Genomic DNA, 22,882 nt, shown 5'->3' with positions numbered 1-22,882 from the left:
GTTAAAAGCACACCTGTCACCAGCCAGCAGCAGTCAAGACTGATCGCCAGGTGCAGGGGAGACTTAAGTAGGCCACTTCCACCATGAGGCAGGAAGTGGCACTATGACAGAAGGGGGCCCCCTGCTGTCTGCTACAGAAGGAACAAGCAGGTCAGAAAACGGATGGATTGATGGATTTCATACACAAGGCAACTCATTGTGCCTTACATGATTCATAATACAGCATTTGTCCAATCAAAAAATACACTCATACGGACAGTTTGCTATTTTTTAGCAGTGAAATAGTAAAAATAACAAACATTTAAATAGTTTTAGGAAACTGAGAGTTTTTGACTTGACACATTTTGTGCAGACTTTAATTCTGCTGCAGCATAATGAAACTTAAAGCTAGCTTATCGTGTTTGCTGTGAACTCTGGGCTCCACTATCTGACCTGTGTCCATAGATCTGAGAGACCTGCTGGGTTCATACTGTACATGAATAACATCTCACTGATGTTATTTGGGCCCAACCCATTCAGTGACTTATACACTAGCAGCAGAACTTTCATGATTATTCAGTGCAGTGCAGCAGTTTATTTGATTTATCTAAAGGAAGGTTACTCAATGTTTTTTTTGATATTATTTTGATTTTAGCTCCCACCAAAAAATATCTTGTGTGTTTTTCCCAGATTACTCTTGTATTCCCAAAGACCAAAACTTCTCAGCTAGCTAAGGTGAAGATGCTAGATTGATTTTTGCCTACTTCCTATTTTTCTATTACAATTACGTCTTCAATAAACACTCAGTTAAATCCCTCCCACCTTATTAGGCTTCATTATCCATTAAAATATTGGTATAAATATTTTTGATGTGGGCATCTGTGCCTTTTTTTCTCATAGTATACCCCTAGATTTATTTTTATTTTTTTTAAATGCTAAAATGATCTTAAAGAGAACTGACAGTTAGTGGGTAAAATTGAAACATATTTTAAAAATTGCTAACTACGTACACGTACAGTATGTGTGTAAGCCATAGAACTATAATGTTTCATTAAATTGTAAACGACAGTTTTTATAGAATTTCCATGCCAAATAAGATTACAAAGTCAATTATCTGAACTCAATTACAATTCAATTATGATTACGACAGCAACAGATGTTTTCAATTAAAGTTACAAATAAAACTACATCACAATTGTAATTAATTAATGATCAATTATTATTGTAAATAATTACAGTTATTATTGACACCAACCCTGCTTCCTACACATTTACATGAGGTGGTTTGATACCTGCTTATGTTCTGTTTCTGCTCACCCAGTTGCAGATTTGGGACACAGCCGGCCAGGAGCGCTTCAGGAAGAGCATGGTGGAGCACTATTACCGCAGCGTTCAAGCCGTCATCTTCGTGTATGACGTCACAAGCCTCTCCTCCTTCCAGAGCATTCCAGAGTGGATCGACGAGTGCAGCAGACATTGTGTGGGACCCCTCGTGCCCCGCATCCTAGTGGGAAATAAGTGTGACCTGCAGGGTCAGCGAGAGGTTCCCACGTGCACTGCTCAATCGTTCGCTGACGGCTACAGCTTCCCACTGTTTGAAACTTCAGCCAAGGATCCCTCTGAGAAGGAGCACGTCGATGCCATATTTCTGACTTTAGCTTACAGGCTGAAGAGCCGCAAATCGCTGATACTTAAGCAGCCGAGCGTAGAAGGTGTTGCTCCTCTTTTAGACCAAAGAGACCAGCCTGATGGGTGCTGCCAATGCTGAAGCACATGCTTGATTTGTTGGAGCTACAAAAGTGCAGCAGTCACTGCAGCCTTCAGGGGAAAATGCATAACCTAAAAAGCATCCAAAAAATAGAAAATAAAGGCTTTTAAGTTTGTACTGTATCAAAGGAAGATTTCAACCAAATGCGTGAATATTTGTGGAGGTATATCAAGGTTTTGCTGCACATAAAATCACTTTTGAGTCGGTAATGCAGATGCACTTTAATAGAGAAAGAACATACGCAATCGTGTCCAGCAGCTTTGTGTAATTATTAGAACTCAAACCTGAAAATGAATCAAGCAGAAGAGCGACTGCAAGGGAGACAGAGACGCTCAAAAAAACTGTGAAAACCTGTCATCAAACCAGTTTTATTTTACACATAGAAATGTTCAGCAATGACAGTTTGTTGCAGTTATTAAAGTCTTGTAACAATGCATCCATTAATTGTAGCTCCTTTTTTTGTAATAAACAAATTGCCGAAGATATTGATTATAATAAATAGACGACTTCCAGAAATCCTCAGGTTTCTACACAACAAAGGTCAGTATATTCCTCATACTCGTGAAATATTTCCTTATTTCCTATTGCACATATATAATCTATTAAGGATAAGTTTAGTACATACACATACAGAATTTCCAGTGCTTTCAATGAGAATAATCCAGTGGAATTTGTATCTATTTTCTTCCATGTGGCCTTTGAACTAGGCTGCTAAGAACTAAGACACACCTCTACAGATATAGCTTTAAAAAAAAAGAAGAACAAGCTAAAGAAGGAAACAGAAAACCATACAGGAAGTCAATACACCATTAAAGGAAATAAGGTGCAAAAGTCTGTTTTGCATCAGTAACAAGCTTCAGCTATCTATCTGTGTGTTGGCTGAAAATATTTTTAATACTAGTATATATGTTTATTTTTAAAGAATAAATTAAAAGCGACGACTTTTGGCCAAATTAGATGAGAATATACGCTGGTTGATGCTTTTATAGAACCACGTAAATAATAATAATAACAAATATTTCAGGCATACGTTTATTTTGTCATTTAAAAAAAAAAAAGCAAAATGTGATGATCCATTAGGTCGAGAGTGAAGTCACAAAAGAAGAACATGAGTACAAATAAAAGGGGAGACACGCTTGTTTTAAGTAATTTATGTGAACAACTCTAAATAACCATAACTTTGAACGTCCTATTTCCCAGCTTGTATTGAGTCCGTGAAAGCCGCACAGCGTCACTCTGTGGCCATGGCAACACTGCACACCAGACTCATTCAATAGCAAAGCTCCCGTGGCGTCACTTTTAATGCAGGTTCGAAAACATGTTCTTTCATCACTGAAGCAAAAACACAAGCTAGTCCTATTGTTGTGTCTGTTACTTCTTTCCATGCTCGTATTAAACCACACACGGTGAGGATTAAGCAGTGGTAAACATGGTTTATTCTCGGTTTGTTTTCGTTCTGTGGCCAAGCAGTAAGCTAGCAGAAGGTTAACGTTTGGGAGTTTTCAGGGTGTTGGAAGGAATATTATTGAATGGGATTTACTGATGTTATTTTACCTACTCCTAAAATGTATTTCTTTATTATGGTGCACTGACTCATTGTTGCAGTCAGAAAAAAAATGTACTGTACGATTTATCTCTACATTAAAACTGGTTTTATAATGCATTTTGTGTGCATGTTTTTGAAATGCAGGCTGTGTCGTATATTTGTTTTATATTCAAAGGCTTGAATGATCAATTTTTTTGATGCAGTCATTATTGTTTTCTACAGTTTCGGTGACGTGATAGGTGCACCACGTGACTTAAACTTCCGTCAGTTTTATTTTACGAAGTGTCTTTCCGTATCAATAGCCTCTGGGACTACGGGTAGCACTTTTCCCGCGTTTTCCGGATCTTTTCTACATAAGCGTAATGTGGCTGTTTTTTCACCATGCCAGGATGGGACAGTCTTTATTTTAGCTCATATTTATTTTTAGCTAACCTGCTAACCCTAAATAAAAGGGTTAGCGGGTTAGCTAACCCTAACCCGATAGGAATTTCCTGAGAATTTCCTATCTCAGGAAATTCTTTTTTTCATTTTTATATTTTTAAAGGTGGAATTTGCCATGTTAAATATGTTAAAATGAAAAAACATATATGTCAAAAGTGGGATTCGAACCCACGGCAGCAAACGGCAGACTCTTTGAGTGAGGTGCCTTAGACCACTTGGCCCTCCTGACACAGTGATAATCCATAGTGTTTATTGATATGTTTCCGTATCAATAGACACTTCCTAAAGGGCCATCTGATTCTGATTCAGCTAATATCCAGCATGAATTTCAAGGAAATCGTTGATAACGGCAACAAGGGTCGGGAGTATGCCATGCTGGGGAACTATGACTCCTCCATTGTGTACTACCAGGGCATCATTCAACAGATCTGCAAGCACTGTCAGTCCCTCAGAGATCCTGCCCTTAAAGTCAGATGGCAACAGGTGAGTCCATCCAACTCTGTCACATCATCTATAACAGCAGTCGTGTATTTTGTGATGCAATAATATTTGCCGTATTTTGTCCATGACCAGGTTAGGCAGGAGCTGACTGAAGAGTATGACAAAGTAAAACTTATTGTGGCAATAAATGAGAGCTTTAAGACGCAGAGGTTTGCTGATGTCCGTCCCCCAAGTCCAGTGGAGAGAGCTGCTGATCCTGCTGTGTGGCCCCCTCCCTTCCCTGCAGAACACAGGTCACATTTAGAATACTAAATCCCACAAAGCTGCATGTAGATGATTCATGTCATGATCATTTGAAACTATCTTAGAATATTTTTCCTAATGGTCAGTGTTCAGAGAGCAGACTTATTATTTGCTTTCCTGACACTTGTGACCATTAAGTGACTCTTTTTAAAAAAAAAAAAAAAAAATTTCTGTACTTATTAATTTTCTGTTACATTGTTTGTTGTATTTTCTGTATTTCTGTCATCTGCCTAGGGACTACAGATGTAAATTAGCCCTGCGGTTATAATCCGGCGTGTTTTTCGTCTGTTTTTGTTGCTTCAATGCAGCTGTTCATTAATGTGCATTGTCCCTATTAAATAAATAAATTAATAAAAATAAAATAAACTTAATCAAGATATGTCACAGTTGAGTGGCGGTGTGGACCCAAATGCAAGGAGAGATGGAGGCAGGATGGCTGCATAGCATTCTTGGAACCAGTCCATGTTTATTTACCAAACAATAGTCTCTTAAATCCAAAAAGACAGGAGGTACAGGGAGCAAGGACCAGATGCAGCAGAACATGAGGAGGGAAGACAATGACATTAACAATGAACCAGCAAACACACTGTGACCAAGCACTCAGCTAAATAATGGAGGAGGCCTGATTAGGAATGGGCCACACCTGGGTGGAAACATGAGGGAGCTAATCAGTCACCAACCAAGCACACAAACATCACTGGGGGGGTGGAGCAACAAGCAGGAATTCCTGAAACACAGACAAGAGTTAACATAGGAGACCAGACTCAAACAGAACCAACAAAGACAAAATAACTTAAAGAGGACCCCAAGGGCTAAATAACAAAACCAACAAACCCTGACAGTATCAAACTCACTTTAGTTCAGGGGCCATATAAGGACTTGTTTGAGCTCAAGTGGGCCACAGATTTTGGGCGGGAAAAAGAGCAATTTCAACAATAAAGTGCCCTAGTTTGCACTACCGGGTATGAATGGCATAAAAAGTTTAGAAGACAAAGACAATATCCAAGCAAAAAGTGACCTTAAACTTTTGTGACCAATTTTTATTCAATGTGGAGAAATTTTGCACAATAATTTGAGGGAAAATTGCAGGATTGTGGAAGAATTGAGCTTTTTTTTTTTTTTTTTTTTTTTAACAATTTTAGATTGAAAATGATTGCCTTCATGTGATATAAACATGGAAAATTGGTAAAAAAAAAAATGTACGTAGTAACGTTTTGATGTGTTCCTCCTGCATTGTTCACATGTAGAAACCCTGTGACATTGAAGCACACTATATGTGGAGTTAAACAGCAGAGGAAGGAGCACCCTGCCATGCAGCATCGAGGAGCTGGACCAGCAGGTCGTGCACAAGCTAAACCCAAACCAGAGCACATGGGAACCAGAGACTACAAGGTTACAAAGACTAAAGATGAAAAGGTCAGACTATGGCGATCTTTTTCTCACTGAGCGAATGTTAGTCCGTCCCAAAAGATTAATAAAAAAAAAAAAAAAAACTTTTTTATTTTGCAGGGAACGAAAGGTGGTAGAGATCAACAGTGTGATGTAGAGCAGAAGAAGTTTGATGGCACGGGATATGACACCGAATTGGTCGAGTCACTGGAGAGAGACATTGTGTCCCACAACCTAAACATACACTGGTATGATGAGAACACAATCACAAACGTGTTTGTTTGTCTTTGTCGCTGCTGCTAAGTAGGGGTGGGAACCTCTGGGTACCTCACGATACGCGATACAAAGCTCATGATAACGATTATCTCACGGTATGACGATACTGCGATTATTGATATATTGGTCAGAAATCAATTTGCGATAATCTATGACATAAGAAAAAAAAAGATTAAGTGAAAAAATTAATTTTATATCTCTGAAAGACAATAAATTGAAAAAGTGTCTTATGAACAGTGACACTATTTTAGTGCAATATTTCTGTAAATAAGTGTCAACATACCAATGTAAATGAATAAGTATCTCCAATAGTGCTTTCTGTAAACAAAAAATAGGGTCTTTTTTACCAGTGACACCAGTATAGTGCAATATTCCAGTAAACAATATATTGGTTCCTTCAACAAACAGTAACAACAGTTCTGTGAAGACGTACCTGCACATTTTAGTGAAAAAGCAGAAAAGGTTTTGCAAAAAAAATATATATATATATTAAAAAAAATGTTACTTAGCGTGAGCATATCGGAAAAATATCGCGATATATCACCGTATTGAGATATCATCACACTCCTACAGCTAAGTGTTAATCATTTCAGGGAAGATATTGCTGATCTGGAGGATGCAAAGAAGCTTTTGAGAGAGGCTGTGGTGTTGCCTATGTGGATGCCAGACTTCTTCAAGGGCATTCGCCGCCCTTGGAAGGTACACAAACACAAATTTATACACAATCCGTCTTTTGCATGTTTTGTCTGAAGAACAATGAACTTTATGTGTATGTTTTAGTGAAATAAGAAATCATTTTCACTTCAGTTGTACTTTAGTGTTCATGGTGATAGCATCACATTTTACTTAAACCTAAAAGACATTTACAAAGAAAATTAAAAGGTTCTGCTATGATATTGCTCATTGGGTGGAATACAATTTCAATTCTAAAACATTGCTTAAAAAAATCTGGCTGCTTCAATATTTATTTCTCCTCACAACTACAGGAGTGGTGAAATTGTTGCTCTTTTGTGTATGCAGGTGAACACTGTAATGCCTAGGTTCCCAAAGTGGGGTACGTAAATTGTCATAGGGGGTACATGAATAAAAAAGAAAAAGAAAAGGAAACTAGAATATAATTCTACCAGCAGTCAGGAGCCTCTATGCACTACCTCAAAGTACACATTAGCCGATGTAAGACTACCCATGGTTACAGATTATCATTATTTTTTTTCAATTATTACATAGAAACATTTCATTGTAGGGCTACATTGTATGTGACATTACATCAGTGGTTCCCAACTTTTTTTAGGTCATGACCCTATTTTCCAGAGTTTTTTTTTATTTTTTAGAATTAGCTTTTGACAATGTTTGTTGTTGCCAGGATTAGTGCACTAAGTGATAAGTTGCACCAGCTCACATATTTTAACTGCATTTTATTTGAGCTAGATTTGTATTTGAGAAAGTGAAAGCACAGAATACAGTTGTTTAAGATAGTTCTTTTTGCGTGTGGTTATAATTTCAAAAATAATAATAATTAAAACATTTTAAAAATATTTTTTTTTGATCAGCATTTTTAATTATTATAACTTATTAGACATTCCAGGGGACCCCATTTGAATTATTATTATTATATTATTATTATTATTATTTCTCACACTGAGGGTTTCCTTTTTTTTTACAAGTATTCAGATGAATGACGTTGGGCCCTCAGTGGGTCTGATACTGAATTGCCTGTGAGGAGCTTGTTTCTGTATCTGCTGTTGTTGGGGTTTCATCATGCGAGACGTCAATGCTTTAGGCAGCCCACAATGGTCAAAGAGCCACTTTCTGTTTTTACAGTAGCACAGTGTTTTCCAGTCTTCTGATAAAAACATACATAACTGATGTTGTTAACTTCATCTTGATCCCACATACATTTTTTAGGTTATGGAATTAAACAGTACATATATAGTTCATGTTCATTCAATCTGACATTTTCCCTCAGGGTGTGTTAATGACCGGGCCACCAGGGACCGGGAAAACCATGTTGGCCAAAGCTGTGGCAACAGAATGTAAGACGACGTTCTTCAATGTGTCCTCGTCCACCCTTTCCTCCAAATACAGGGGGGAGTCGGAAAAGCTTGTTCGTCTCCTGTTTGAAATGGTAAGGGCATGTGCAGAAACAGAATTGGGCCACAGTTTTATTTGGGACCAAAATCCTGGACCCAACCATCATCATATCTTATATAGGACTATGTCTTTGGACACATGTAGATTAGGTTAATGACAAAATGAACAATAGGTTAGTGCCTGTAAGTGAGAAAAATGGGGAAACATGAATTTGTTGTAAAACTTAAATGTGCAACCTATTTTTTTTTTTTCAGGTTTTCTTCCAATTTTCAGGGATTGATATTATATTTTAAACATGTCATTCTGTTAATTCTCTTCTGGTCTTGAACTCTACAGACTTTGCATCTCTATGTCACTGTAAAGTCTAAAAAAAAATCCCTATTGTTTTTTTTTTGTTTGTTTTCAGGCCCGATTTTATGCACCATCAACCATCTTCATAGATGAGATCGACTCAATCTGTGGCAGGAGGGGATCCTCAGATGAACATGAAGCCAGTCGAAGAGTCAAGTCTGAGCTTCTGATTCAGATGGAAGGTAGGTACACCTGAAAACTGAGATGAGTTTCTATAGCGTTTCTGGGATTATGATGATTAAAGAAGATGGTCTGTAACTGGATGGTTGCTAGTTCAAAATCCCAACACATTGAGGAGAACTGGGGCCTTATTTAAGTAGAATCCTTACTAAAAGTGAGCGTACGTCAAAAATCTGAAAATGTACTAAACCGTGCGGAGCTCACCTGCACACACTTTCCTTTACAAATCACAGCCCAGCTAGAAGTTGACACAAGCGCAGACACTGCTGAGTGTCAGGATCATGTGTTGATCCCGGTACTTGCATTCATTTTCACTTAGAGCTTAATATGAACATTTAAATATATTACCTAATGGCTCACTGTTCATGTTTATAACACAGCAGGCTTGGGTATGATTATGTGGATCTATAACTCTGATATGTGAGCATATCTGACTTCAATTAACCACTTCACCATCACCACCGCCCCAGATTCACAATTAGCGCACCAGTGGGCACATTCTCATGCTATGTTTATTTTTTATACATCACAATTTTTACGTGAAAAGTTTCATGTACATCTTTTAGGCCCCGTTTTGGACATGCGCAACGGTTATAAATGAGGCCCCCTGGCTTTATGCAAAATCATAATCCCAGAAAATGTTGCTGCTGCTGCTGCTGGACCATCAATCATGTTTGAATATTTAACCCCGACCCTGAGTGAGATTGACAAGGATATTTTTGGTTTAAGTGTAGCCCTATGTGGTTTTACGAGCAGGTGTGGGCGGCGCCCTGGAGAATGACGACCCCTCCAAAATGGTGATGGTCCTCGCCGCCACCAACTTTCCGTGGGACATCGACGAGGCGTTGAGGCGACGTCTCGAAAAACGAATCTACATCTCTCTACCAACAGGTGACCCTGCCAGCCACTCACTGACGATACAACAGAGAAACATCAGCTAACCTGTGTGTGTGTGTGTGTGTGTGTGTGTGTAGCTGCAGGACGCGTAGAGCTTTTGAAGATCAATTTGAAGGAGGTGGAGGTGGCTGATGATGTGGATCTGGATCTAATCGCAGAGAAGATTGATGGATTCTCTGGAGCAGATATTACCAACGTGTGCAGGTGGGTGTATTTGTGCCATCAGACAAATCCACTACAGATACATCATCAGTTTTCATCTCCTGTCTTCTTTCCGCTGATCAGCCACAACATTATAGGCATAAAAAAAAGATCACATCAACAACACTTAGGGGCAGATTTACTAAAGGTTTCGCTGTATTAAATGTGTACAAACATCACTCCAATACGCTAATAACGAGTACAAATTCCAGGGAATCAGGACTGCACGTCTTCAGCGCCGTCAGGATGCGCCTTCAATCTATTTAGCGCATTCCCTGATGAATATGTAAAGTCTCATAATTTGTGAAAAAAAATGGGAGGAGGACATGCAAGTGAATTAATGCAGTAGGCGCAATGCAATTCATCAAATCTGGAACTGTTTGTGGTGATTGTTTTAGCACCGTAAAATAGTACAACTGACAAGCAGGTGCAAACACACACGCAGAGATCAGCTGCAGTAAATGTTGACACAAAACACAGCGGAGATGGCTTCAGTGAGTCTTTCGAGTATAAGAAAATTATTCAAATAAAACAATCGTCAATAATAACAGACACTGAATAAGAAAATATAGTGTGAGTAAAGTGTGTGTGAAGGAGAGAAAAACCTGCACACCCGCGGCGGTGCGTGTGGCTGCGGTGGAGAGAGGATGCTGTGCGCGCTATGGACGCACCGCTCCAGTGATGTTTTGGCCGTCAAACTCTGTCGCGTTGATGGAAGGAGCATCATGCCAGAATCAGCTGATCAGATGCGTAGTTGATGGCACAATGTCCACATATGAAAGTGAGGTGACATAGTGCTTTTCAGGAGCTCAGACCTGCTGGATGATGGTCAGTAGATCATCTTCAAATGGTGCCTGTGACTGTGTTGCAGCATTAACTCAGATCAATGGCATTAACAGATCAATAGGATGGTTTTTGTCCAAATCTGCCTATTTTTCATGGACTGATCAGAGCAAAGTTACAGGACCTGATGGAGCAGCTACATTAAATTAGGGGGGCAAAATTTCACGTCTCAAGAGTCAAATAAAAGCAGTGTTTAGGTGGTATGACATTGACATCCTTTTATTAGTTATTGGACTGCTGAGTTAATGCTTCAAAGATGCTATGAAAAAAGATTAGCACAACTGCGTGGTTAGCTCCCAATTTCTGTTTAATTTTACACCAAAAAACGTGACGTTTCGGGCTGACCGCCCTTCATCCAGCACACTGCCTCCAAATAAAAGGGAAGTGTGTGTTTTTTGATTGTGCTTAATGCTTCAAAGACAATTGAGTTTGTCTTGTTAGGCATGCACAAAGAAACTCCTTTAAAGTAATATTCATAAAATGACATGGGTTTAATTTATGTTCCTTAACCTACCTACCTACCAGAATGTTTCATCATTTCAATGAAATTTTCTGCAATAATCAACATTTTTCATGTAATTTAAAGTCTGTGGGAGTTCAATTTAATGTTAACTGGAGGCTGTGGGCTGTAATGTAATTTATTTCAATTGTGTCAGGTTTTTCTTTGCTCATTCCAGTAAGGCACTGTACCAAAATCCCTGAAAATAGATGCGGTGAAACCCCTGTTAAAAAAGAGAGTCTTCCTTTCATGGCCAAGATCATTGAGAAGGTGGTCTTCAACCAACTGAGTCAATTCTTAAACTTCAACAGAATATTTGATCAATTTCAGTCAGGCTTTTGTTCTCATCAAAGCACAGAAATAGCTCTTTTTTTTTTTTTTGTAATTAAAGATTTTTTATTGAGCATTTTCTTGGTACATTACAAAATCACAATCCACACTCAATAAGGTGGCTGTACATATGCATAGATACATTCATGAATGGGGGCTTTTGTACAAGGTAAAAATAATAAAATAATAATAATAATCACTATACTAATGGGCGGAATTAAGCAGATATGGGATCACTTCTCATCCTGACTTGCGTTTATAGTAATGTAGGACCAAAATGAGTCCCAAGCTTATGTGCTGTCCTTATTTTTTAATCTATTTAGCATGCATTCATATGAGGCCATTTTTGTTATCATGTTTGCCCATTCCTTAATATGTGGGGCGATTGGAGTTTTCCATTGTTTAAGGATAACCCTGGCTGCCACTGATACCCCAACCATAATAATTGAAAATTTCCCTATTGATATATTAGTTATCCTCCCTTTATCACCCAGTAAACACAATCCAGGACAAAGTGGTACAGGCTTTCCCAACCATTCACTAAGGACATGGATGACCTCCGCCCAAAAGCGTTGAATAATTGGGCATTCCCACAAACAATGCATAAGGGTACCAGTATCATTCTGACATTTCCAACACAATGCATTGTTCATAAAACTTGCCCTATGTAATCTCACCGGAGTCCAATAATACCATTGCAATATCTTATATTGTGTAAGTTTACTTTTACATTCTCTTACAAAATTTTCCATTTTCTAATAGATTTTTTAGCCATTTATTATCCCCAAATGTAACCCCCATATCCTTTTCCCATAAACCCTTCAGTGCTTTACAGTCCTCACTAATTACTTCACTGATTCTTCTGTAGGATACCGAAGCTCGATGAAGGTGAGATGGTAGGGTCAAATAGTCCAGAATGTGATTCACTCCTGCATGCTGGGGCAATGACTTAACACAACTCCTTATCTCAAGATATTTCCAAAAATGTCCATTCCCACACAGGTTATATCTGTTCATTATATCATTATATGACATAAATATACCGTCCTTATAAAGATCATCCAATGAACATATTTTATGATCATACCAACTTTCCAGTATATACCGCTTTTCCAACACAAATAGCAGGGTTCTGCCACAAGGAGGAGTAAGATTGTTTACAATGTGGGAATTTAAACATCTTGTGAAAACAGCTCTTATCAAAGTGACCAATGACATAAGGTTGAACGCTGATTCAGAAAATGTGTCTGTTCTCATTCTATTGGATCTCAGTGTTGCATTGAATAGTGTGGACCACAACATTTTTTGCACAGATTGCAAACTTGGGTTAGACTAAATGGAAAAGTAACGCTATGGTTTAAGTCCTACTTGGAGGAGCGAAGTTATTTTGTAGGCATTGGAAACTTTTAATGTGACAGCTTAACAATGTCCTGTGGGGTTCCCATGGCTCTGTTCTTGGACCCCTTCTGTTTAGCCTTCAAATTGCTATCTTTAGGACAAATTTACTGCTGATTTTAATGTTCTTATTCATTTTTAAACTTTTTATTGTGAAGCACATTGAATTGCCTCATGTATGAAATGCGCTATACAAATACATTTGCCTTGCTTGTAATCATATCTTAATCACTCTATCAGGGACGCGTCTATGATGGCGATGCGAAGGCGAATCGATGGCCTAACCCCAGAGGAGATCCGAGCTCTGTCCAAAGAGGAGCTGCAGATGCCTGTGACCATGGAGGACTTCAATCTCACACTTAAGAAGATTTCAAAGTCTGTGTCTGTCGCAGACTTGGAGAAATATGAAGCATGGATGTCTGAGTTTGGGTCCGTGTAAGAGACAAAGGCTTAAATATCGGCGGTTAAAAAGGTGCAGTGCACCGAGGTCCATGTGCCGTAAGGGGCCCATGAAGGAAGGAAAAGAAGTGGCGTGCAAAGGAGGAAAGAGAGGATGAGAGTGAAAGCTAAAAAAAAGTAGATTGCACCGAGGCGTATCACCATGATGTTACACCACTGGTAAGAGATGCTGTCGAAGGACTATGACTATATGGGGAAGGAGAACATGGAAAAAGTTGAACTCAATGACATTTATTTTAATAATAAAATTTGTTTTAAAGCACCTTAATGGTTTTAAGAAAACTGCTGTTGTTAAGAGTGGAGAGCTCCTGTGGTTTGTGTGGTCAGCAGATTCCTGTGGATAAATTGATGCGTCTGTATTGTAAATCAGTTCATGTTTGTCTATGTGTTGTGGCCGCCATCTACATCACCAGTCTGATCCTTGGAGGATGCAACATTGGAGAATAAGAATACTATGTTTAGCTAGCTGAATAGCTAAAAATCACGTTGCTTGCCAACAACTTTTAGTGAAGACAGCATAGCATCAGTGAAGGGACTTTGGTCTGAACGGTGTAGCAAAGAGAGAACCTGCAAGGGAAATAAGTGACATTGTTATATTTATTCACTCTCATTGAGATCTTAGCAGCCTTGTTAGGTTTGTTGGGGATGTGTTGCAGTATTAAGAAGACAAAAGCAGGAACAGGGTCTACATTAAACACGAAGAGTAAGGGAAAGGGTTTCAAATGGATTTTTTTGGTGTCAGTATTGAAAGACATGTAAGGTTTGATCTAGTGACAGTGTAAGTACCAAATGTGTCCGGGCTGTCAGGTTAGTCAGGTGTCCGGCGCGCATGTGCGAAACGCGTCTCCATCCGGTCGGCCTATTTTACGGCAATTCGTGTACTATTTAAAAGGTTGAAACCCTGCTATTTAAAAAGAATTAGAATCTTGTGTTTTGAGGGAATTCCTATTTATTTTGGTTTGTATATTATCTTCTGTTTGGTTTTTGATTGTCAGCATTGGCATGTACTTACACCGGATTGTAGACTACGTCACTTACCTTCACTCGCAACAACACAAGACACAACATTGACAATCAAAAACCAAACAGAAAAAATAAGATAAAAACCAAAATAACTTAGAATTCACTCAAAACATACATTTCTAATTTTTTTTTTAAATAGCAGGGTTTTCAACCTTTTAAATAGTAAACAAACTGTCGTAAAATAGGCCAAACGGATGGAGATACGTCTTGCTCATGCGCGCCAAACAATCTGACAGCCTGGACACATTTGATACTTACACGGGCAGAGAGAAGGATGCTGATAGACCATAGAACTAACACTTGGTCTGGAAATTGTTCTTATCTTATGTTAGAAAACAAATATCAGTATGCTGCTTCCACTCAACTGTTTCGACGAGACAAAACGTTAATAAAGCAGTTGCTGCTGTGCAGATGGGATTAAAGTACAGTATGTGTTAGAGCGGAGAGTGTCATCTGCATTTCTGTAAGATAGCCCGTGCTTCAAGAACTTCACCTCAATTATTTTCAAACCTTAAGTTAAAGACGTCAATCCTTATTGTAAAGTAGCATTCCACGTTGTTTGACCTGTTTCCTTTTTATTATATCTGGGAATTGTTTTGTTTTTTTACTTGACCTGATGAATACTGGTGTAATCCGCTCTCAGACAGGGAGTCTTGTTCTACTTGGTAAACTAACACTGGGAGCAAATGTAGTCTTGTTTTACATGTTAGACCTCATTCAGAAACAAGCAAGACTATTGCCCAGGTAAAGTTTCTGATATATGGCACATATTGGTGTGTAGTTTTTGTGTTGTTGTTTTTTTTTGTCAAATGTTTTACAGTCTTTTGTTGTGTAGCTTGTTTGCTGTTCTTCTGTAGGAGTGGCATCCAGCCGCTCTTAAAACGTGTGTGTGATTAATCACAATGCACTACGCTTGTGATTAATCACCCAGAGTCCCTCCCTGAATCCCCTCCCCCGATTAATTCTGCCTGCCAACACATGCTATCACACCACAAAACCACTTATTCCTTCTGAATACAAATGTATTTGGGTATAAAGTACTGTTGTTAATTTATCCTAATCCAACTCAACAACAAATTTTATTGTAGAAATGTAGGAGTTATTGCGTGCCCTCTATGGTTTTAATCCCAATAATTCAATTTAAATGTTGCTATTGGCAGGTAATGGTGGTTTGTGGCATTTTGGTGGCTACCACGTTTTCCTTCTGCTCCATTCTTTCTGCAAACATAAGGATTAAATAGAAGTTACTCTCATTGGGTTGTTGGATCAGATAGATGCCAGGTTAATATCCAATGAATGCTGGCTTTCTATCAGTCAAATACAAGATATTTTTGTTTGCATGACCACACAACTCTAATACATATTTAAAGGGTGTTTTCCTGTGTTCAATAGCACTGTATTTGTGTTACCATGGATAATCCAGATTTTTTTTTGCTTGTATTAATAGATGTGCTTAAAGGTTCACATCTCTCATGAATGAAAAACACTTGTGTTAAATATGTTTCTGCAGTTTAAAAACTGTTTTTGAGAACTTTTAATGCATTTCCCTGAGCCCCTTGCTATGTAGACTGAATACACTTGAAAATCTGTGACTGATATTGTGTTTGTATTTATAAAAAGTTTGTTGTATTCCTTGTTCTTTTCAATTTTAAACACAATGTGACTAATTGAAAGTATGGAACCAATAGATGTATAGATCTTTCGGTTGGTTATAAAGAAAATAAACATTAAATTGTGTTTTGCTCACTTCTTTGTAAATACAGTATATGTGTGTACAATTTCCATTAAATTATTGGGTGTTTGGATCAGTAACTTAATTTTTATCTATCAAAAAAACTGATTGACAGGAATATTTTAGCAGTGAAACTAGGTTTATTAACCTTACAGAAGACGTGCAGTATGCATGAAACCAGAATTACACTGGTGCAAAAAATTGGGACAGCATTGTCATTTTGTTGGTCTGAATACCTGTACTTAGCACTGGTTAATTGGAACACAAAAATGGCTTGGTGAGTTCATCAAGCCTTGAACTTCATAGACAGGTGCATCCAATCATGAGAAGATGCATTTAAGGTGGCTGGTTGCATGTTGTGATGCTCTATGCGTCTCCTGTGAAGCGTGTCAACATGGATTCCTCAACACAACTCTCAAATGACCTGAAAGAAAAGATTGTTTAACATCATAGTTTAGGCCAGGGGTAAACTGGGAAAACTGCTGCTGTTAGAGTGGAAAACTGCAAAGAGAACCTGCAATGTTGACATTGTCATATTTATCATATATGTACTGTATATATATATTAGCAGCCTTGTTTAGGTTTGTTGAGGGATGTGTTGCAGTAATGCAGTATTAAGATGGCAAATACAGGAACAAGGTTTACATTAAACACAAAGAGTAAGAGAAGGGGTTTCAAACGGATTTGTTGGGTGTCTTTAAAAAAAAAGATTTCCTTTCCTATCCACTGTTCCTTCTCTTCCTGAAGTGTTTAAGTGGTGGCCATGATAAAGAGCGTCCGAGTTCTCTATAAGCTCAGGAAAAGAGGCTCAATGCTTCCTTTTTTACCTCCTTTAGCCTTGGAAACACTGATGCATCCTTTACCAAAGGAAACGAGAAAATGCTGACCCACAATTCCTTGCGGCGACAAAATTTAAAGGGACACGCACACCCGAGCACATACGGAAACTCACAATGACAGTACTAATGCAATAATATGCCTTGAACAACGTTCAATAAATAATCTAAAACCCATATCTTATTATATGTCAGACATATTGTCAGATTATAACTGACATAAAACAGACAGTCTGTGGTTCAATGAAGAGGGATCAGAGACATTTTTAGCCACGTTTATTCAACATATTTCATATTTCTGAGTGGAAGGTGAGTGTGAGCAACATTCTCAATGTGACATTCTTTTAGTTTCACTTTAGTTCCTCATAGCCTGGTAGCCTCTTTCAATATCTTTTTATATTAAATCAGCGGAAAGTGTTATAAATTAGCTTTTAGTCCATTTTTGGACATTTGTAGTTTTTTGACCACGGCAGACGTCACTAACCCTCGCGGCCGTCAGATTATTACGTCACCTAGAGGAAGTGTGTCTGATTGTCAAAACAAATGTGATGGTCGTTTCCTTACTCCTCTCCTAACACCTTTACTTAACCCTGTGACGTCATCCACGGGGTTAATAAAAAGTGGATAGGAAAGGAGATAGGAGGGATTATTCGTACACATGCAGCCTCAGTCTGGAAACTGTTATCTGTTGTCACAGAGATTTTGAGTATAGAAAACAAATGGCGTAGTACAATGGTTCCTACTTATGCATTTTCTTTCCATAATAAAAGTTCTATGGTATACTTAAACGAGGTGGGTGCAAACCAGAACTACAGCAACTTATAGCAGCAGTACGGTGTACATTTGGAAATCCTCAGGTCTCAGAGAGAGGTATCAGGAAAAGTTCTGTCATTTTTCAGATCAGATCCACACAGTGACGTGTTCACACATCGTCTTTTGTTGGACAAATGGCTTTCTGAGAGAACTGATTGGTCAGGAGGCGGAACTTTAGCACTCGCTAAAATCCAAGCCAGAACAAAACCTGCTCCCGACCAGGTTAGTCGTTCAGCCTAAGTTACCATGGTGATTCAGCTTCGTAAGACATTAGCGAGCTTCGTAGGACAACACACACTGATTAAATCCCAGAAGTTAGTGCAATAAGAGGTCATCTCGCTGCGTAGCTTACCCCCTAAAAGTTGAAATGTTACATGTGGCCCATGAACTCAAATAAGTTTGACAACACACACTGGATTTAGTGGTTTTAGTCAATTAAGAGTCGACTTCTTTCCTTCTTTCAAGCAACTGCTATACTTCTTCATTCATTTGTGTTGAAAACCTATACGACAGTGTTTACCAGCCTTTTTGGTGTTGTGAACTTTACACTCTAACCCCTTTTTCAAACCACGACTTCCCCCTTAACTTTTAGTCACATGTTGTTTACATGACGGCAGGCACCCACTCCCTTCTGTTTTAAAACAACAGTAACTCTGCATTTAACCCATTCACTGAATTATTGAATTTTGGATTTGACTTATAATGTATTCATGCCATTTAGGGTCGATGGGTGGAAAAAATGATCTATCACTGTATAACCAGCGGTTCCCAACCTATTTCTTGTCATGACCCCATTTTTTATATCACAAATTTCTGGCGAACCCAGAGACTTTCTTTCTCTGAAATTAGTTTTTTTTAACATGTTTGTTATACTGTGTTACAAATACAAAGTGACAACATACACCTGCTCAGATATTTTGTACTTCTTTTTATTTGAACTAGATTCATATTTGAGAAAGTGAAAGTATAGAATGCAGTTGTTAGAGAATGTAAGTGTGTTTATTTTGAAAAGTATTTAAGCTCTTTGAGCTTTCTGCCCCATTCTGCACTGTGTATCTATTTCTGTGATATTATTGTCACTGTAACGAAGGGTTCTGGTGAAAGGGGGCTGTCACCATGGGCATCGGGTCAGAATGCTCTTTTCACACAATGAGACTGGATATGGTTCAGTAAGTTTATTCTTTCTTCAGAGGCAACGAGGGTAGGAAAAAACACACATGAAATGATTGCCCTCGATGCAGTGCTGAAACTGCTACCCCATGTGAGGATCCAAACCTGAGTGCTGGTGAGTGCCATCTTAAATAAGCAGTGACCAGGTGTATCCAATCAAGGGAAAAAAAAAAAGGAAAAAAAACAAGGAAGTATACTGAAGGGAGGTGCAGTAAAAAAAAGAGAAAGAGAACCTGTGGGAAACTAGTGATCTTTGCTACAATCGCCCCATATTTCTAGTGAGAAATAAAATAAATAAAAGATCAACTAGAGAAGGTCCTCAGGAAGGGGCAGGAAGTGGGATTAGTTTTGCAACTGGTCGGATGTAGGTCTTGTCTTTCACCAGAACTTCAGCTGCCCTGATGAGTTCATCTTTACTTGGAATAAGCCGGGGTCACTTTTCCTACTGGCCAAAGAGCTCTTGGTAGTTGCGGATCAAGGATCATGACGACAGAGTTCAACTTCAACTCTGGTTTGTCCCTTTCCATTTCTGCCGTATTTGTAGTGATGGTAGGTAGGATTTAGTGAAATGTTTCCAGAAATGGTCAGACAGTATCTGTGTATGGCGCCAACGCCGTCGACTGAGGAGTTCAGAATCTGGATAAGATACCAGAGGGAGTGATGCGTCATGTCGTCCCATAACGAGAAGGTTGGGGGTGACTGGATCAATGTCCGCAATGTCTGAAGATACATAGCCAAGTGGTTTCGCATTAAGGATTCCTTCGATTTCAGTCAGAACGGTTCTCATAACCTCTTCAGTGACCATCTGTGCACCAATGGTCGTTTTAGAGCATTCTTGACTGAACGTATTTCCCGTTCCCAGATTCCACCAAAGTGGGGGGCATGAGGCGGGTTGAAGCGGAAGTCAATTTTCCCTTTAGCTAATACTGATTGGAGAGTGGGACAGAGGTTGTTAAAGGTTTCTTGTAATTCCTTATTTCCTCCCATTAAAGCTGGTGACGGCCGCACTCTGGATAACTTTGCCCTCCGTGTTCAAGCACTAGTTGGTCTTCTTAGCACAATGGAAAATGAAGGACAAGCTGAACTTCTCTGGCGGTTCTCATGTAGATCGGCTGCTTGAAAAACTGCCAGCAGAACATTCCAGTCGCTTCAAACGCCATGTATGCCGCAATCAGGAATGTCCTAAAATACGACTTACAAATGTTTCATCTTGGTTACAAACTGAAGCTCGTTGTCAACCTAGAAAGGAAAACTCCATCTCATCTCTCAATCAATATAAACACCCATGTAAATCAATACCAGCAATGACAACAATTCTACATGGCACAAACAAACCCAATGAGACCAGACAATCTTCAGAGCTCCTTCAGATGTCTACAGCAACTTGTGCATATTGTCGTTCAACAGACCACCACATCAGTAGATGTCCAGAGTTTACTGTTCTAACTAAGGATCAGAAGATCAATTGGATAAAGGAGAACAGACGTTGTTGGCGCTGTGCTCGGACTCATCAATCAGCAAAGTGTGATCTAAAGAAATTCTGCGCCACCTGCAAAAGGAGACATCTGCAGATACTCTGTGATGTAAATCAGAGAACCAACAATTTTTCTGTTCCTGCTGTGAAGACACTGTACCTTGACAGACCAAGTGACAGTAATGGTGTCCTCCTTAAAGTCGTCAATGTGATTCTCCGCAATGGTGACCGAACTTTAAAAACATATGCTGTTCTCGATGATGGTTCACAACGAACCATTCTGCTTCAAGCAGCTGCTCAAAACCTCCACCTGGTAGGACAATCAGAAAATTTATCATTAAGAACAGTTCGCCAGGAGATTGAAACTCTTCATGGTTCATCTGTCAGTTTTCAGATCTCTCCCGCTGCACACCCAGAGAAGACCTTTACCATCCAAAATGCCTTCACTGCAACCCAGTTGACACTTTCCGACCACACTTATCCTGTACGAACCCTCCAGCGAAAATACAAGCATCTAAAAGACATTCCACTCCCATCCATAGAAAAGGCATCACCACTATTGCTCATTGGCTCAGATCACATTAATCTCATTACTCCTACGGCTCCAATCAGGTTAGGCCCTTCTGGATCCCCGGTAGCTGTTAAAACCCTATTAGGATGGACACTCCAAGGTCCAATCAGAGAAGTTCAGTCACACAATTCCCTAGTGCCCACGCAATGCTTGTTCTTGTCTATCGGACCCCCTGCAGAAGAGTTACGTTACCATGTTGAAAAACTTTGGAAACTTGACACCCTTCCCGTACACAATGAGAAAGTTGTCAGCAGATCGAGGCAAGACGAACAAGCCATGGAGCTTCTTAAAACCACAACAAAAAGAGTTCTATTTAATGGTGTTCAACACTATGCCACTCCTCTGCTCAGGCAAGCAAACTCACCCCTTCTGAATATACCTCAAACAGCAGTAATGTCAAGACTCCGTAACATTGAATCTCGACTATCCAAGGATCTGGACAAAGCAAGCTCATACTGTGAACAAATTTCAAAGCTAGAGGAAGCTGGATATGTGGTAAAGCTGACCCCTGAGGAAGTTTACAGCACCAAAGAAGCTTGGTATATTCCTCATCATAATGTTACTCACAATAACAAAGATCGGATTGTTTTCGACTGTTCATTCACTTTCCAAGGTCAATGCCTCAATAAGTATCTTTTACCTGGACCTATCCTGGGACCATCCCTCCTTGGTGTGTTGCTACGCTTCCGACAACATGCTGTAGCGATAAGTGGGGACATTAAAGGCATGTTTCACCAAATGTGCCTCCTGCCCCAAGACAAGCCTCTTCTTCGATTCCTCTGGCGTGATATGAAAAAGGACGTTCCACTAACAGTATATCAATGGCAAGTTCTTCCCTTTGGTACCACTTGTAGTCCCTGCTGTGCGATTTATGCCCTGCAAACTCATGTAAAAGACGACCATGAATCAGACAAAGATGTGCTGCATTCAGTAAATAAATGCTTCTATGTTGATAATTGCTTACAAAGTTTTCCTTCAGCTGTGGCAGCTCGAACACTCCTTGATAAAACTAAGAGCCACTCTTTCAGCGGGAAGTTTTGACCTCCGTCAATGGGCAAGCAATGATCCTCATGTCATCAACCACTTACCTAGAGATGCAAGGTCTGAAAGCTGTGAACTTTGGCTGTCTGAAGAAAGGGCTGACCCCCAGGAGCGCACACTTGGACTGCTCTGGAACTGCAGACCCTGACCAATTTGGTTACAAATTCAAGTCTGTGGAGACACACCTCATAACCATAGCGTCATATCTATAGAGTCCTTTCACATCTGTATGAACCCTTTAGGCTACCTCCTACCTTTCACAACTCGTGCAAAAGTTCTGGTTCAGCAACTATGGAGGAAAGAGAGGGAATGGGATGATCCCCTTCTTCCATATGACATTTTGACAGCTTGGAATTCTTGGGAACAAGAACTACAACAACTGTCTCAAATCACCATTCCTCGCTGTTTACACTTCTAAGAACATGGATGCCCCAGAAACAATTCGAGACATCCACATCTTTTGTGATGCTTCTGAACGCGCCTATGGAGCGGTTGCATATTTGAGATCAGAGGATAACAAAGGCCAAGTGGAGCTGAGCTTCATACTTGCTCGTTCCCGTGTCTCGCCAAAACGGCAGCTGTCAGTGCCAAGACTGGAACTATGCGCGGCATTATCTGGCGCTCGCATCTGTGACCTACTAAGAAATGAATTGACCCTTCCAATACAGAACATAACACTTTGGACCGATTCAACAACTGTACTTCATTGGCAGGCAGGCCGACTCCTGCCGTTTTAAAGTGTTTGTAGGAACAAGAGTGTCAGAAATCCAAAATCTCACAAACACACAAGATTGGAACTATGTTGATTCAGCTAACAACCCTGCAGATGACGT

The 22,882-nt window shown here is 39.4% G+C and overlaps 1 protein-coding gene and 1 pseudogene across 3 annotated transcripts; both read left to right on the top strand.

Annotated features, from left to right (window-relative positions):
• Positions 1–919: 919 nt before the first annotated feature.
• LOC114455143 (ras-related protein Rab-33B pseudogene) lies at positions 920–1,887 on the top strand (annotated as a pseudogene).
• A 1,185-nt stretch (positions 1,888–3,072) lies between these two features.
• On the top strand, positions 3,073–13,476 carry LOC114455293 (katanin p60 ATPase-containing subunit A-like 1). 3 transcript variants are annotated; one of them, XM_028436436.1, is made up of 11 exons: positions 3,073–3,153; positions 4,010–4,217; positions 4,308–4,468; positions 5,726–5,894; positions 5,988–6,115; positions 6,737–6,842; positions 8,110–8,268; positions 8,641–8,767; positions 9,522–9,656; positions 9,740–9,866; positions 13,171–13,476. In XM_028436436.1, exons 1-11 carry the CDS (start codon positions 3,131–3,133, stop codon positions 13,367–13,369), a joined length of 1,542 nt encoding a protein of 513 aa, XP_028292237.1. In that variant the 5' UTR covers positions 3,073–3,130; the 3' UTR covers positions 13,370–13,476. The 3 variants fall into 3 exon arrangements, with proteins under 3 accessions (XP_028292237.1, XP_028292238.1, XP_028292239.1); XM_028436437.1 differs by having other exon boundaries at positions 3,074–3,153; positions 4,044–4,217; XM_028436438.1 differs by having other exon boundaries at positions 3,137–3,170; positions 4,044–4,217.
• Positions 13,477–22,882: the final 9,406 nt, after the last annotated feature.

This window comes from Gouania willdenowi, chromosome 21, assembly GCF_900634775.1.
Source record: "Gouania willdenowi chromosome 21, fGouWil2.1, whole genome shotgun sequence".
Classification (NCBI taxonomy): Eukaryota; Metazoa; Chordata; class Actinopteri; order Blenniiformes; family Gobiesocidae; genus Gouania; species Gouania willdenowi.
The sequence above is the reverse complement of the archived record's forward strand: the minus strand, read 5'-3'. Positions and strand labels throughout refer to the sequence as shown.